Here is a 15,969-nt window from a genome sequence, read left to right as displayed (position 1 = left end):
GGAAATTGAATGTTTATACCAACCTTTTAGACAGTTCAAACTACACCACAGCAAACTCTTTTACCTGCCCTGTCTCTGTGCAGACAGAAAGCTTCAGTGTGCTCAAACATCACCCAACAGGGACCACTTTGCCAACAGACACCTACAAAAGACGTGTTTCCCACACGACTTCTCCTTATGCAGAATACGGATAGCAGCACAGATCCACACATATGAACTTCTCTGCTCATCAGACTCATTTCAAGGAATGTGAAATATTCAAACCTCCAAACCAGAATCTCCTAACAAAACTACTACCCCATGCCCTGCATTCTCCACAAACAGCCAGTTTCAATACCAGCAAAATATCAGTAGCTACTTCATATGAGCAAGATCCATTAATTACATCTGAAGGCAGGTCAAGGCTGGGGAAAGCTAAGCTTAGCACACCCATGACAAGATTTTACATCACAGTATTACAAGGACATGTAGCTGGGAAAGGGAGAGTTCTTAGACACAGAATCTCTGAAGCATGTTTGCACTTTCACGGGTATGTCTGCAGAAAAATTCACCTAAGGCTGTATCTTTTTGGGATACAGGAAAAGAGGGAATGGTATAAGCCACACGGGCCTTGGCACTAGGAACGCTATGAAAGCACACCAAGGCAGGTGGAGCATACAATCCCCTCCTTTTCTGCTTTGAGGCCAGTGTCTCACTGATCTTCCACTGACTTCTCACCACGAGTATTTAACAAGAAAGAGTATTTCTTCAAGTGATGTTTTGTGGAAAGACATCTATGAAAGTCTTTTTCTTCATATCTGAAAACATGAAAGGCATGCACGGGGCAGTCAGACAACTGTAACAGATGCGACCTTCCACACACTCTCAGAGAAAAAGGCCCACCTCCAGCATATTAGATCAAGCAAGACAACAAGTTAACACATGCACAATGGAAGGGATCATGCCATACAGTTCTAGATTATGGCACTTAGAGTAGCTACATAAATCCAGTATTGAGTAGGTAGTAAATAAAATATTTGATCTTGCCACATCTTCCATTATGGTATTTGTTATAAGTAAATACTTAACCTGTTAGTTAAGAATTGATAAAAAGATGCAAACACATAGGAAGAACCTCCCAAGGCTCCCTGCACAGGTGGAGTAAGATGTCATCTAGCTAAACATTTTGGGATGATGAAACTCGCAGTGCATGATACTAAAACTGGGAACTGGTCAGGGAAAAGGGCAAACCATATTTCTTGTGTCTCTCAAGAGACCTTCACACACAGCTCCCAGGACTCTTACCTCCAGCCCTTCTTAACTTACATAGTGTTCTCTGACTCGCATAAGTTGCATAAAACTCCCAGATGCACAGAAAAAAAACCCTGTAATGTGCACCATGATCAGGCCATGTACATTCACCAGGAAGGGGAGGTGCCTCCCTCAGCAAGCTTCAATACCTTAACATTTCAGTACTAGGTACTCAAGAAGGGTATCTAGTTTGTAAAAAGTCAACAGAACATTCACACTGGAGCTCACACCGAAGATGACAGCCACTGTTCCCCAGTGTAATTTCTGTGGAAAATAAAAAAGGGAAAATTCTCAAAACCACTACTGTGGGCCTCATATAACAACTAAGATTAACTGAACTTGTACATCATCTCTACATATTTCAGTCATTTTCAATTATACCAGAGCAACGGTTTTTACTTGCTCTGTCTGCATGAGCCACTGTGAGAGAAATGTTGCACACACAACTGCTCCTTACTGAGAACAAGGATCACAACACAGATGCGTGCAAAGAGATTTCTCTGCTCATCATGATGCTTCAAAGAAATGTAAAATGTCCTGAATTGATTAAGCAATATGCAGCTCTGATAAGATCCCAGTTGTAAAAGTAGCAGCTCAAAGACACCATTATCACACCCTTCACCATGTCATGCAACTCAGAAGATGAGTTACTTTTAAACCTTGACACACACTGTACGCTGATGCTACGTAGCTACCATTCACAGGAAATATACTACAAGAAAGCAGATGGATGAACCCACAACTTGACCAGTCTAATTCTGAGCAGTGTGATATCAAAAAGAAGACTTCTTTAGTCTCATTTTACCTTTTCCTCATAACAACAAACAAAGCAACTCCTTATCACATGCAGAAAATAAGAGATCAGAACAAACTCTTCTAGATTATGGCGCTTGGAGTAGAAACATAACTTCCTTCAGAAGGGAATGAATACAGAGTATCCTTTTCCCAATGCTCCCATCATGGCACTTGCCATAATTGCACAATTAAGCTATTAGTTAGAAACATCACAACCACCTGCAAACACACAGGAAGGACCACCCAGGCCTCCCAATAAAGTTGGAGTAATGTCCTCTAGTCAAGCCTCTTTGAGAAGATGAAAGTCACCGTCTGGCCTAGACTGCTCTCTTCAACATGAACCATCCCACCACGGACTTCACACAGTTATCTTTACATCTCTGTAATGAACATGGAGGATACATCTGTTTGGTCATTAGAGAACTTAAAACATCTGAAAGGTAAAAAGGAGCAGTCCTCTAGGAAAAACTAAGATGGTGAAAATCTGCACAGAGGCATTTTCCCCCTCCTCACCTACCCGCCTGTAACCTGAATCTATCCCCTTGTTCCCTAGTAGAGCTCTTGCCATAACAGGAATTTTCAAGTTAAGGCATATCCAGTTCTTAAAAAAACCCAAAATTAAAAGACATAGGATCAGCAAAACTTCTCTGCTATTTCCTCCAGTGGCCCTTCATACACAGGCACATACATTCTTCCAGACTGTGCAGAAAGATCAGAACGTAGATGAACGCAAAGACAATTCTTGCTCACTGGCTTAACATGAGAAAAACTAAAGGTTGAGAGGAATAGAAACGATGTCAGTATCTCATTCAAGAGGATTTCACTCCACTCTAACACAGGTGCTGTTGGGAAGAGACCTGATTTGGCTAATCATGCGACATTCCCGTACCTAAAAACGCAATACATCCATTCAGAAGAGGTAAGACTGAGAGGAAAACTGTATTGTATGGGTAAGGGGACAAAACGAGAAAGAACCTGGTGGCAGATAAAAAATCTAAGACCCGAAAAAATGATGCACCCAGGAGAAGCATCATTTCTATCTCCTCCAACAACTGATTATACATCCACCACCCCGTGGCAAGACGAACAAAACCATTCCTGAACGAAATTTTGCCTTTCGGCACGAGTAACTCACCAGGAGTGTGGCGGGGTCCCCGGGCTGGGAGCCGACGGGGTCCTCCTCCCCGAGCAGCGGCGCGGGCTCGTCGGGCGGCGGCCGGGCCGGCAGGGTGTCGCAGCAGCTGGCGCCCGAGAAGCGCAGCTGGCTCTTGCGCGAGTCGGCCGTGAGCGACACCTCGTGCGAGTAGGACTGCAGGAAGGCGCGCACGCCGTCGATGCCCACGAAGTGCGAGACCGGCACGCCGCGCAAGACGCCGCTGTCGGCCGCCAGCAGCTGCTCGCGGCGCCAGCGGCGCAGGCGCAGCGCCAGCAGCAGCAGCAGGAAGGCGACGAACAGGCAGGACACGGCGGCCACGGCCAGCACGAGCCAGCGCGTCAGGCTGCCGGCCGGCTCGCCCGGCGCCGCCGCCTCGGCCGCGCTGCCCAGCTCGGCCAGCAGCTCGGCCACGCTCTCGGCCAGCACCACGCTCAGCGTGGCCGTGGCCGACAGCGCCGGCCGCCCGTGGTCCTTCACCAGCACCACCAGGCTCTGCCGCGCCGCGTCGCGGGCCAGCGGGAAGCGCGCCGTGCGCACCTCGCCGCTGTGCAGCCCCACGCGGAACAGCCCCGGCTCCGTCGCCTTGGCCAGCTCGTAGGACAGCCACGCGTTCTGCCCCGCGTCCGCGTCCACCGCCACCACCTTGGCCACCAGCGCGCCGGGCTCCGACGAGCGCGGCGCCAGCTCCACGCCCGACCAGCCCCCGCCCGACGCCACGGGCGGAGCCGCGGGCGGGTACAGCACCTGCGGCGCGTTGTCGTTCTCGTCCACGATCAGCAGCCGCACCGACACGTTGCTGCTCAGCGCCGGCGCGCCGCCGTCCTCCGCACGCACCCACAGCTCCAGCTCGCGCACCTCCTCGTAGTCGAAGGAGCGCAGCGCGTACAGCGCGCCCGTCTCCGCCTGCACCGACACGTACGACGACAGCGGCGCGCCCCGCACCCGCCCCTCCCACAGCCGGTACCGCACGCGCGCGTTCTGCCCCCAGTCCGCGTCCGTCGCGCGCACCGTCAGCACCAGCGCGCCCGCCGCGTTGTTCTCCGCCAGCCGCGCGCTGTAGCGCTCCTGCGCGAACACCGGCGCGTTGTCGTTCACGTCCAGCACCCGCAGCGCCAGCACCGCGCTGCTCTGCAGCGCCGGTGACCCGCCGTCGGCCGCCCGCACCGTCACGTTGTACTCCGACACCTGCTCCCGGTCCAGCTCTCTCGCTGTCACCACGCTGTAGTAGCTGCCGTGCGAGCTCTGCAGTCGGAACGGGACGTCCCCGTCGAGAGAGCAGCGCACCTCGCCATTCGCCCCGGAGTCGCGGTCTTCCACGTGTAGCAGGGCTACCACTGTCCCCTGAGGAGAGTCCTCTGATATCGCTCTCAGCTGAGAAGTCACTGTCAGCTCGGGCGCGTTGTCGTTGATGTCTGTCACAGTGATCGTGACTTTGGCAGTGTCGAAAAGGCCGCCCCCGTCCCGTGCCTGCACCTCCAGTATGCAGCCATCACCTTCCTCGAAGTCCAGGCTTTGCATGAGGGTGATCACCCCGGACTCCGAATCCAGATCGAAAATACCAAATGCATTGTTAGTCTGTTTCTTCAACGAGTATTTCACGTGTCCATTCAGACCCTCGTCAGCGTCGGTGGCCGTAAGGCTGACGAGGGTGGAGCCCACGGGCACGTCCTCGGGCACACGCACCGTGTACTCCGCCTGGCTGAACACGGGCGCGTTGTCGTTCGCGTCCAGCACCGTCACTCGGATCCGAGCCGTGCCCGTCCGTGCCGGATCGCCGCCGTCGATCGCCCTCAGCACCAGCTCGTGAAACGCCGCCTCCTCCCGGTCCAGCGCCTTCGCCAGCACCAGCTCGGGACGCTGATCGCCGCCGGGGCCCGCCTGCACGGCCAGCGAGAAGTGCTCGTCGCCGCTCAGCTCGTAGCTCTGCAGGGAATTCCGACCCATATCAGGATCATGAGCGTCTGGCAGGGGAAACCGCGACCCCGGGGCTGTCGTCTCGCTTATTTTCTCTTCCAGTTCAATGTCTTTGAAGCTCGGGGCGTTGTCGTTAATATCTTTTATTTCCACTTCCATTTCGTAAACCTTCATTTCCCCCTCCACTATCAGCTCACAGCGCAGCACGCATTTCTCCACCAGCCGGCACAGCTGCTCTCTGTCGATCCTCTCCGCCGTCACTAAATGTCCCGTCTTCCCATGCAGAGTGAAATACTGCGTCCTACCTCTGTCTATGATGTGGACGCCACGGTCGCTGAACTCCGACAGCTGAAGACCCAGGTCCTTGGCCACGTCGCCCACGAACGAGCCCTTGGGCATTTCCTCGGGCACCGAGTAGCGCAGCTGCCCCCACGCCGCCTCCCACGCTGCCAGCAGGACGGCCCAGAGCAGAGCTCGCTGCCGCCGGCCCCAGCGCCTCCCCGCCGCGCACATCCTCAGCTGCAGCACCGCGGGTACCGCAACGCCACGAGCAGCCCCACCGCCGACCGCTGCCTCACGCTTCTGCTCGGGCTTGCCGCTCCCGGCCGCTGCCTCCGGCCTTTCCGTCTCCCGGCAGAACCTGTCCGTACCGCGGGGACGATCGCAGACCGTCCGCCGGCACAGCCCGGAATCAAGCGATGGAGCGAGCGAGCCGATCCGCAGCGGGCGGGGCTGCAGCGCTCCGACCGGCGCGATTCTCTCGGTCAACAGCGGCGCCCGCAGCCTCCTGCCCGCACTGCAGGCACCGAGCGCTACTGAGCGGTTCCCGCTCTGCCTTGCTCACGGGCAGCTCGCGGGAACGGGACAGTCATCACGGAGACATCAGTTCCCGTGCAGCGGTGACCTCCTGCATTGGCTTTTCGCAGCCCACCTCTGCTTTGATGCTGCAGGGGATCGAGATCGGGAGGAAAACAGAGGCACGCTGTGGGCGTGGTGCTTCTACCGCAAGAGATACTAATCATTTACTAATGGCAATATGTGTAAATTAAAGCATATTTTTTTCATTTCAGCCTCTGGATTACCGTTAGTCTTATCCTGTTTGTTCAAAAGCATCTTCAACAACAATGAGATTGAAAACATTAGATATATATACACACAAATACACGGATAACCTGAGTCATCAGGCTCATCAGCATAAGCGGGACGAGACCAATTGCATGCTTCTTGAATTCAGGAAGCTAATTATTATATGATTATTATAGATAGAAATAAAGATGCAGCTAATACGCTCACAGGAAAACTGGAAGGAATTCGAATGTTTGAATCTCGCTATCCTCAGTTAAATGTAGTGTTTCCTTACTTTGTATGCACTTAGACTTAATCAAGTAATTCTATAACCACAAGGAAGAGATTTTATCAGAAATCAACGTGTAAAGGATTGAAATGTGTTAAGAAAGTATCACAGGAATACTTTCTTAATCACATTGGTAAAAGGTTTTCAAGAGAAGAATTGTAGAACCAGTAGAAGAAAAGTACAGTTGCCCACTCGAAACTCTGCCGACCCGTGATAAATGTGCAAATGGGTTTGATTCAAGTGCCTGAACTTGGCCAATCTCCTTGGTACTTGATACTCTGATATATTCCTATCTCAGACGTCTATTCTTATAAAGAGTCACAAATTAAAAAAACCTGTTGTTCTCCATAAAGCTGATATCTCCATAAACCTCAAACCCTTATGGTAAAGAGGAAAGGAAAAAAGAAAAATCTCTGAAAGAAAACTTCCTGCACCTTCACCTCAGTATGAAATTAACATCATGAAGAGTAAAACAAGAAACTGCCAGACAGGATGGAAAAAAAGAAGCCAGTCCACTAACGCATTGCCCCCCAAAACGGGGGAACACTCTTTTCTTTCACTCAGGATGCAGAACGTAAATCTCCACCCACGTTCCACTTTTGAGTCCAATAGGGAAAAAAAATAGTAACGAAGGAATTTCTGTAAAGCTATAAACCAGTTTCAATTAGACCCTTTCTGGACAAATCAGTCGGGAAGAAAAAATCTCCAACACCAAGTTGCAGTGGTTTTTTCCCCCGACTCCGTCATGCAGAATAAGCGGTTCCCTCACAGAGAAGGCATCCACGTTCAATGCTGCAAACGCATTTTAATTTATAGAGCACAAGTGTTGAAGACAAAACGTCTCCCCTAAACTGGACTCGGTGATCAGCAAAGAACCAAGTGCCACCGCTGGCTTCCTGCTCTCCATGGAAGGGGTATAGCCCTTTCCTTAATTCAGTCCTTCACGGAGACACGAATGTTGATACCACAACAATACAACCCCGGGAAACAGGGGAACACTGCTGCAAGTTCAAAAGAGTTATAGTCAAAATATCGTAGCCGAAATTGAAGCTGTTAACAAGAAAAAAATCAAAAATATCCGGCACAACACGGAGGCACAAGAGGACTGCCCATTCACACAACCCAAAGAAAACAGGAAAGGGAAAGCACGACTTCTCGGAAAGGCTCAGTAAAAGAACGAGCGCTCTGCCTTACAGACCTGAGGTGTGTCCGGGTCGGCGGGCGGCTCTCCCACGACGGCGCTGCTGCTGTTCGGGCTCGGCTTCTCGCAGGAATCCCCGCCCAGAAGCTCCTCCGCAGACAGGATGGGCACCGGCGGCGGCGGCCAAGCGGCCTCGGGCACGGCGCGCGCCGGCGCCGCCACGCACAGGTTGTAGGAGTAGGGCAAGGTGCCCTCGCAGAAGTCGGCCGGGAAGGCGGCGCCGGCCACCGAGAAGCGCTGCGCGCCCAGGCAGCGCAGCACGGCGGGCGGCCCGGCCCGCCGCAGCCGCGCCAGCACGGCCAGCGCCACGCTCAGCACCAAGAGCGCCGACAGCAGCGCCAGCGCCAGCACCAGGTAGAACTGCAGCTCGCCCGCCGGCGCCTCGGCGCCCGCCGCCCGCTCGCTCAGCTCCGGCAGCGCCTCCTGCAAGCTCTCGGCCAGCACCACGTGCAGCGTGGCCGTGGCCGACAGCGCCGGCTGCCCGTGGTCCTTCACCACGGCCACCACGCGCTGCTTGGCCGCGTCCCTCTCGGACACGGCGCGCGCCGTGCGCACCTCGCCGCTGTGCAGCCCCACGCGGAACAGCGCCGGCTCCGACGCCTGCACCAGCTCGTACGACAGCCACGCGTTGCGCCCCGCGTCCGCGTCCACCGCCACCACCTTGGCCACCAGGTAGCCGGCCTCGGCCGAGCGCGGAACCACCTCGAACGCCGCCGCCGCCGCCGCCGGGGCCGCGCCTCCCGCCGCCGCGCCACCCGCCGCCGCCGCCGGCCACAGCACCCTCGGCGCGTTGTCGTTGCGGTCCAGCACGAACACGCGCACCGTGGCCGTCGAGCTGCGCGCCGGCGAGCCGCCGTCCTGCGCCCGCACCGCCACCGCGAACTCGCGGCACTGCTCGTAGTCCAAGGAGCGCTGCGCGTACAGCGCGCCGCTCCGCGCCTCCACCGACACCAGCGCCGCCGCGCCCGCCGCGCCCGCGCTGCCGCCCGCCAGCCAGTAGCTCACGCGCCCGTTGGCGCCCGCGTCCGCGTCCCGCGCCTGCACGCGCACCACCAGCGCGCCCGCCGCGTTGTTCTCCGACACGTACGCGCTGTACGCCGCCTCCTCGAACACCGGCGCGTTGTCGTTCACGTCCGACACCTCCAGCACCAGCTCCGTGCTGCTCCGCAGCGCCGGCCGGCCCCGGTCCCGGGCCACCACCGTCACGCGGTGCTCGGACGCCTCCTCGCGGTCCAGCGCGCTCGCCGTCACCACCTTGTACGAGCCGCCCGAGGATGCCACGATCGACAGAGGAGCCTCGCCCGACAGCTCGCACGACACCTGACCGTTCTCGCCGGAGTCTCTGTCCCGAACTTTCAGCAGGGCCACCACGGTTCCTGTCGGCGCGTCCTCCGGGACCGGGCTCGACAGCGACAGAATGGTGATCTCGGGCGCATTGTCGTTCACGTCCAGCACCTCCACCTCCACCTTGCAGTGTGCCACCAGGCCGCCTCCATCTCTCGCCTCTACAGCCAGGCTGAACGCACGTGTGTCCTCGAAGTCCAGCGCCTCCTGCAGCGTGATCATCCCGCTCTCTGCATCGAACACGAACTTCTGAAGTGCCTTGGACGGCATTTTCCCGAAGCCGTAGGTGATGCGGGCGTTGCTGCCGGTGTCGGCATCTGAGGCTGACACGTTCAGTACTGCCCAACCCGGCGGCGTGTCCTCGCGCAGGCTCACGTGATACCGGTCATGCGCAAACACGGGCGGGTTGTCATTGGCATCCGTCACGTTTACCCGAATCTGGACGGTCCCGGACCTCGAAGGGTCCCCGCCATCCACTGCTGTCAGCACAAGCTCAAAAGAACTCTGCTTCTCCCGGTCCAAAGCTGTCTCCAGAACTAATTCTGGCTTGCTTCCATCCAGACTCTCCTTCATGGCCAGGGAAAAGGACGGGTTGCTGATGAGCTGGTAAGTCAGCAGTGAGTTCCTTCCCACGTCTGCGTCATGGGCCATCTCCAACGGAAAATGAGTCCCTGGAATGACCCACTCATCGATTTCGAGGTCCAGAGCAGCTTTGCTGAAAGCCGGGGAGTTGTCATTCACGTCTTCAATGGCCACTTCGACGTGGAAAACGTTCAGAGGGTTGTGCACCAGCGCCTCGAAGCTGACAGAGCAGGACGCCGACTCGCCGCACATCTCCTCCCGATCCAGCCTCTCATTCACGTACAGGTTCCCGTTTTCCTCGCTCACCGTGAAGTATTGCTTCTCCTCGCTCAGCCGCAGCTTGCGCGCCGGCAGCTCGTCCGCGCTGAGCCCCAGGTCCCGCGCCAGCGGCCCCACGAGCGAGCCTCTGCCCAGCTCCTCGGCGATGGAGTAGCGGAGCCGCTCCGCCGCCGCCCGGCCCCACAGGCACAGCAGCAGCGCGGGCAGCAGCGCTCGCCCACAGCCCGCAGCGCGCCTCTGCCGCCGCCTCACCGCCATTCTCGCTCGCCGCCGCTCGCCGCGCTCCTGCCTCCTGCCGCTGCCCTGCCTCCCTTCCAGCCGCTCTCGCCACACAGCGCACGGGCCGCCGCAGCGCAGCGAGCCCGCTCTGCCCGCCTCGGACGCCGCTGCTCCCCGCCCAGCGCCGTCTCTCGCCGCCGCCGCCGCCGCCGCTGCTGCCCGTGCCGCTGCCGCTCTGGCCGGCGCCGGGCGAGCGAGCAGCCTGCGGGGGCAGGACGCGGCGGCGGCGGCGGCTCCAGCACCGCTCCTTGGCGGCCAACAGCGGCACCCGGAGGCGCCGCCACGCCACTGCAGCCGCCCGATGGCCGCGCTCAAGGGGGCCCGGCTTTGCGCGGGGCTCAGGGGCTGCGCCGGAGCTGGGGTCTGTCCTCGATTGCAAACAGCAAGCGCAGAAAGAGATTCTTAATGCGACTCGAAATAGAAGTACACTATTTTATAGCTGCAGAAGTATTTTCACTTCTTTCCATACTTAGGATGTAAAGTAAAAAAAAAAAGAATATATTCAGGCTGGAGTAAACCGTAAGCAATCAGAACCTACAAAACAGTTTCATGTTCTCCGCATTTTTAAATTTTGTTCATAGGAGTGTCTGACATTTGTCCTCTCTCTTTGTGAAAAATACTTAACTCCAAAAGCAATAAGTATTGTGTGTTAAGATAAAAAACCTTTACTATTTCAACAAGACAAACCCCCAGCATTTACTATTCTTCTTCTGCTTCATAACTGTAAAGTGTCTATGTCACCGATGAAGATACATTATTTAAAATAATAACTATTACTGATAGCAAAACGAACAGCTGAGGGACACTGCACGTTATTGGTCTCCACTTCAACACTGAGCCATTGACTATAACTTTTTGGTGGTGATCATCCAGCCAGTTTCTCATCCATGTAACAGTCCACCTGTCAAGCCTTATCTCTCAAATTCAGCAGCCACCATTTTAGGGGGGACTGTGTGTGAGACATTTGTCCACATTCTCCCACTGGCCTCTAGACTGCTCATGGAAACCTTGGGTGGGCTGGCTGTCCTCTCTGCACTTCGAGGACTGCACGAAGAGATGGTTTTGCATTACTGTGCTACAGACGAAGTGTGGTGTGCCTGGGTGAACACACCTATGCCTGTGAAAGTCTTCCTCGTTACAGAGAAAACATCACAGGTGTATATGGAAACTGCACCTGCACTGGATAATTGAAACAGATGTGACCTTCCACACACGATCAGGCACTCTGAAGTTTAGCTCACAAGAAGCAATGCAAGAGTAAGATATAACTGAGTTAGAAATGAAGAGATCAGGCACAAAAACATGTCATAGACTGCACTTATTGAGCAGAAGCAACTCAAATTGCATGGTATTCCATCAGGCTCACACTTCTGTTAACTATGACATGTGACAAGATCAGATCTGTTCTTCTAGAGACCCGCCCCCCCCTCCCCCAAAACTCCCATGTCTTCTCTCCATTGCTACACAGCTGTCAGGGTCACTTCTGATTTGTTCATAACTGGCAAAACTTATCATGAGGGGATAATGCACTATGATTAGGCCCAGAGGAGAGGTACCTTTGCTCACCTGCATTCTCATCAGAAACTGAAGGATTCTAAAGCACACAAAGGATAAAAGGCTAAAAGAAAAGAGGAGTGGTCATCCAAAAGAGAACGGCTCATCAAACTAATGGCTTTGGGCAAATCTCCTCCTCTCTTTTATCATACACATTGTTCCACAGAGACGTGACTTGACTAAGGTCATGTTTACACCTATTCCTCCCGACAACAGCAGACCAGGAAGATACCTTCACTGCCTTTCATACCTGCTGTGGCAAGAGCAAGATGCACTAACACATGGCACGTTCCTAAAGGAAGCAATGCTGATAACTACAGGGAAACCTACCTATACAAGAAACCAAGAAAATTAAAACCAAACTGTAAATCAAACAAGCAAGGCAAGGAAGCTTTAGAAGACAAAGGGATATTGGAGAAACTCACTGGGAATTCTTTCTGGTCTTCTCTGCAAGCTCTCAGCTCGTCCCTGAGAGCGCCTGGAAGATATTCCTATCTTAAAATGAGACCCTCAAATCTTTCTCTGGACTACATAGTAGGGTTTTCATTCTAAGAGATATTTATCACACCTCAGCAAATCTTTTTTTTTTACAGTATGTCCTACTAACTTTCCACAAATATGAAGCTGAAAGTGTAAACATATTATTATAGGCCTCCTTCTCAAGGTCAGTCTTCTGACAAGCTACAATGTAAGAGATTGACTTTTTCCTTCTGCTTTCCTCACATAAGAAATTTATCTCAGTTGCTAGAAGTATTTGTTACAAAACAACACTCAAAGTTTTAAAGACAAAAGAAGTGTTCAGAAACGGGGGAAATTACCTTCTAGGAACAAAGGCCTGAAAGAATGTGTAATTGCAACTACGAAGAAGCTCTGCATTGCACTATTACAGGGAGATGTGGATGGATAATGCATATTTCAAACAGGAATAAGATGTTCATACTTCATCATTCAACATTAAAAGGTGCAAACTCAGGGACAAAAGGAGAATAACACTCCATAGTATTAGAAGTGTGCATCAAACAATGAAAGGAGTAAACTCTATGTCCTGTGTCCTTTGCCTCATGAACAGGACCAGAACTCTCTTCTCCAACCATTCACAATTTGCAGTATCCTTTAATCCTCATAACTTGCAAGAACATGTAATCAAAATGCCAGTTGTGCATCAAAACATCTGTGATGTGTACCACGATAAGGCTGTGTATGTTTACCAGGAAGGGAGTTGTAGTTCTCTGCAAGGTTCAATAAGCTGACATTTCAGATTATCTGAGCAATAGTAGGTAGGCAGGAAGGGTGTCTAGTTGGTGAAATGTCCACAAGACATTCACACAGGAGGTCACTCCAAGGACCATACCAACAGTTCCTCAGTGTACTTTCTTTGGGCAACATAGAAGGGAAAATGCATGGAACCACAACCGTGGGCCTCATATAACAACTAACAAACTGAACCTTTACACCACCTCTACATCTTTTAGGCTTTTCAAGTGATACCACAGCAACCATTTCCAGCTGTCCTGTCTCTGCCCAGACAGTTTTTCACCCTGCCAAAACATCACACAACAGTGAAACTCCCTTTGCAAACAGACAACATGGAAGGAAAGTTGCACACACTCGTTGTTTTCTGAGAATGAGCACCACAACACGGATGCATGCAAAGAGATTTCCCTGCCCACCACAATACTTGGAGGAAATGTAAAAGGTTCTCACGTGCATAGGCAATAATAAAAGCTCCAACAAAATCCCAGTTGTCCGGCTATCAGCCCAAAGACACTATCAGTCTAATTTAGCACATGGCCATGTTGGAACATACATGACTCACAAATCTAAACTCTAAGTGTACATCCATGCTCAATAGCTGCCACTCAAAGAAAACATCATCCAACAAGAAACCAAACTGATGAGCCTGCAACTTGGGCATTTGGGTTACGAGCAGTATGATATATTAAAAAAAAACCAAACAAAACCCCCAAAACCCACCACCTTTGCAGTGATATATGTAGTTCAGCAAAGAAGCCTGGGAACTAACAAGACACATATCTTCTTTCTAACAAGTACCTCCTCACACACAGCACCCCCAAGTCTCTCCTCAAAACCTTCCCAGCTCACATCATTCTCATTGATCATCATTTGCACACAGACTGTGTCAAGGATAAAAGATGCACAGAAGCGTCTCCTTACCGTGGATAATATTCAACTTCTCACTGCCTCTCTGTGACAAGGAAGAGAATTTCTGTGGATACAAATATTGCCGCTAGCAAGAATTTCTCTTGCTTCTTTCCAGTCCCGTGAGATATTTTTCTCTTTCACGGAAGATATTAGCAGAGTTCTATAAGCTATGAACACCTGCGACCTTGCAAAGCCTTGTTTATGGTACAGTAGAAAAATATTTTGACAATGGATGTTTTAGGATTTTAGCCAATCACCCCAAGGGATGGCTGATCTTTTAACCAATTAGACTGTGAAGAAAAAAGTCTATAAAAGAGTTGTAAAATAGTTAAATAAATCAATATTGCTGCACAATTCCTGCCTGTTGGATCTCTCTTCTCCTCCGTACCACTGCGGGACACTGTGATATATTTCTGCCAGTTATATTTCTATTCGTAATCTTTCTCTTTAGAGCTGTTAACATGAAAAGCATGTATGGCACGGTATGATCAGACACTATCAGACACAAAGTCCCACAGTTAGATCATCACAAAGTGCAAGGCAAGAAGTTAAAACCTGCAGAAAGAAAGGGATCATGATGTGGTGTTCTAGATTATGGCACTTCATCAAGGTCTTTAGTAGGTAGTAAATACACGGTTTACTCTTCCCAAAGCTCCCATTATGGCACATTTCATTAGTATATAATTAAGCTGTGAGTCAAGTATTAATGGCGACTTCTAAACACAAAGGAAGAACTTCCCAGGGTTCCCCATACAGTTAGAATAAAATTTCTTTTAACCAAAATTCTTTGGGAACACAAAACTCACATTGCACGGTGATAGAGATGGATCAAAACATCTCTTGTACCTTGCAACAGCCCCTCATGCACAGCTCCCATGACTCACAACACCAACCCTTCATAAATTGCACGGTGCTTTTGGCCCACATAATTTGCAAGCACAAGGCATCAAAGGGCCGGTTCCCAGACCATTTCTCTTCACGGACTTCACATTGATATCTACACATTTCTGTAGGAAGATGGAAGATGCATTTTCCTGCTCACTAATATTATGTGAACAAACCTAAAAGTTCTCAAAGGGCAAAAAAAAGCCGTCCTCCAGGAGAGACTGAGTCAGCGAATATCTGCACAGGAGCAATCGCTCCCCTCTTATGTCACCTTCTGCACCTTGAATTTCTTCACTCTCTCCTTTGTATGGCTCCTCCCACGATATGTATTTTAAAGCCAGGGCACATTCAGAACGTTTTACAATAAGGTAACATTAAAGAAGGGGAATTAGCACAACACATCTCCTGTTTCCTGCCCTTCACAAGCAGCAACCCACAGTCTTTCTAAAACAGTAACAATCTCCCATCTTCAAAACAGGCAGACAGCTTTCATCTAAGGACCAGTTGTTGGCCAGCCCATTTCTCCACCAAGGACACAAGGATCAGAGGATGGACAAATGCAAAGGCATTTTCTTGTTCACTGCTTTATCATAGAGACATGAAAAAGGATGAGCAGAACAGAAATTATGAGCAGCCAAGTTACAAAAAGGGCCACTAACATTCTGTTTCAAGAAAATCTGGCCCTGCTCTCGAACATGTGCTTTTGGAAAAAAACCACATCACTTTGCAAATAAAGCAAACTTTCATGTGCTATCATAGCAACACGCCGGTTGCAATAAAATAAGCAGACATAAGAAAATATAAAAAATAATCGAATATAGAACAGAAGAGCTAAACACGACAGGAACACTGATCCTAGAAATTTCAGGGGACAAACTGAGAAATTATCTGCTGGGTGGAAATAAAGCAAGTCTCAAATACAATGATGTTTCAGCCACCAGAAATCTCATTTCTCCTGCCTCCCCCACCAACTTTAAGGCTGCGAATGGACTCCACGTGCACGACCCTGCAGAATGAGGCACTAGTATTTCGAGCATCCCTAAATAAAGTCTTGCCTTCTTGCCTGAAAATATTCCTATGTAGATGACAAAACACAGGGGAAAAAAAGCTGGAAAGAAGCGGAAGAAAACGTCTCGGGAAGATTTTGGTACGAATAACTCACCGGTGCAGCGG

The 15,969-nt window shown here is 51.6% G+C and overlaps 1 protein-coding gene and 1 pseudogene across 1 annotated transcript; both read right to left on the bottom strand.

Annotated features, from left to right (window-relative positions):
- Nucleotides 1-2,402: 2,402 nt before the first annotated feature.
- LOC138118383 (protocadherin gamma-A12-like) lies at nt 2,403-7,289 on the bottom strand. Its single transcript, XM_069029318.1, has 3 exons — nt 7,279-7,289; nt 3,221-5,951; nt 2,403-2,465 (listed from the first exon to the last, which is right to left on the bottom strand). Exons 1-3 carry the CDS (start codon nt 7,287-7,289, stop codon nt 2,403-2,405), a joined length of 2,805 nt encoding a protein of 934 aa, XP_068885419.1.
- Nucleotides 7,290-7,674: 385 nt separating this feature from the next.
- LOC138118382 (protocadherin gamma-B5 pseudogene) lies at nt 7,675-10,315 on the bottom strand (annotated as a pseudogene).
- Between the last annotated feature and the right edge of the window lie 5,654 nt (nt 10,316-15,969).

The sequence above is a fragment of the Aphelocoma coerulescens genome, chromosome 13, assembly GCF_041296385.1.
Source record: "Aphelocoma coerulescens isolate FSJ_1873_10779 chromosome 13, UR_Acoe_1.0, whole genome shotgun sequence".
Taxonomy (NCBI): Eukaryota; Metazoa; Chordata; class Aves; order Passeriformes; family Corvidae; genus Aphelocoma; species Aphelocoma coerulescens.
Note: the sequence above shows the minus strand (reverse complement) of the source record. Positions and strands in the feature narration are given on the sequence as shown.

Bases quoted from the DNA above. Each gene is read 5' to 3' on its own strand.
- LOC138118383 (XM_069029318.1), bottom strand. The intron at 2,466-3,220 runs GTGAGTTACTCG...TGTTCATTACAG, and splicing joins GGGACCCCGCCACACTCCTG to AGATGTAAAGATAACTGTGT.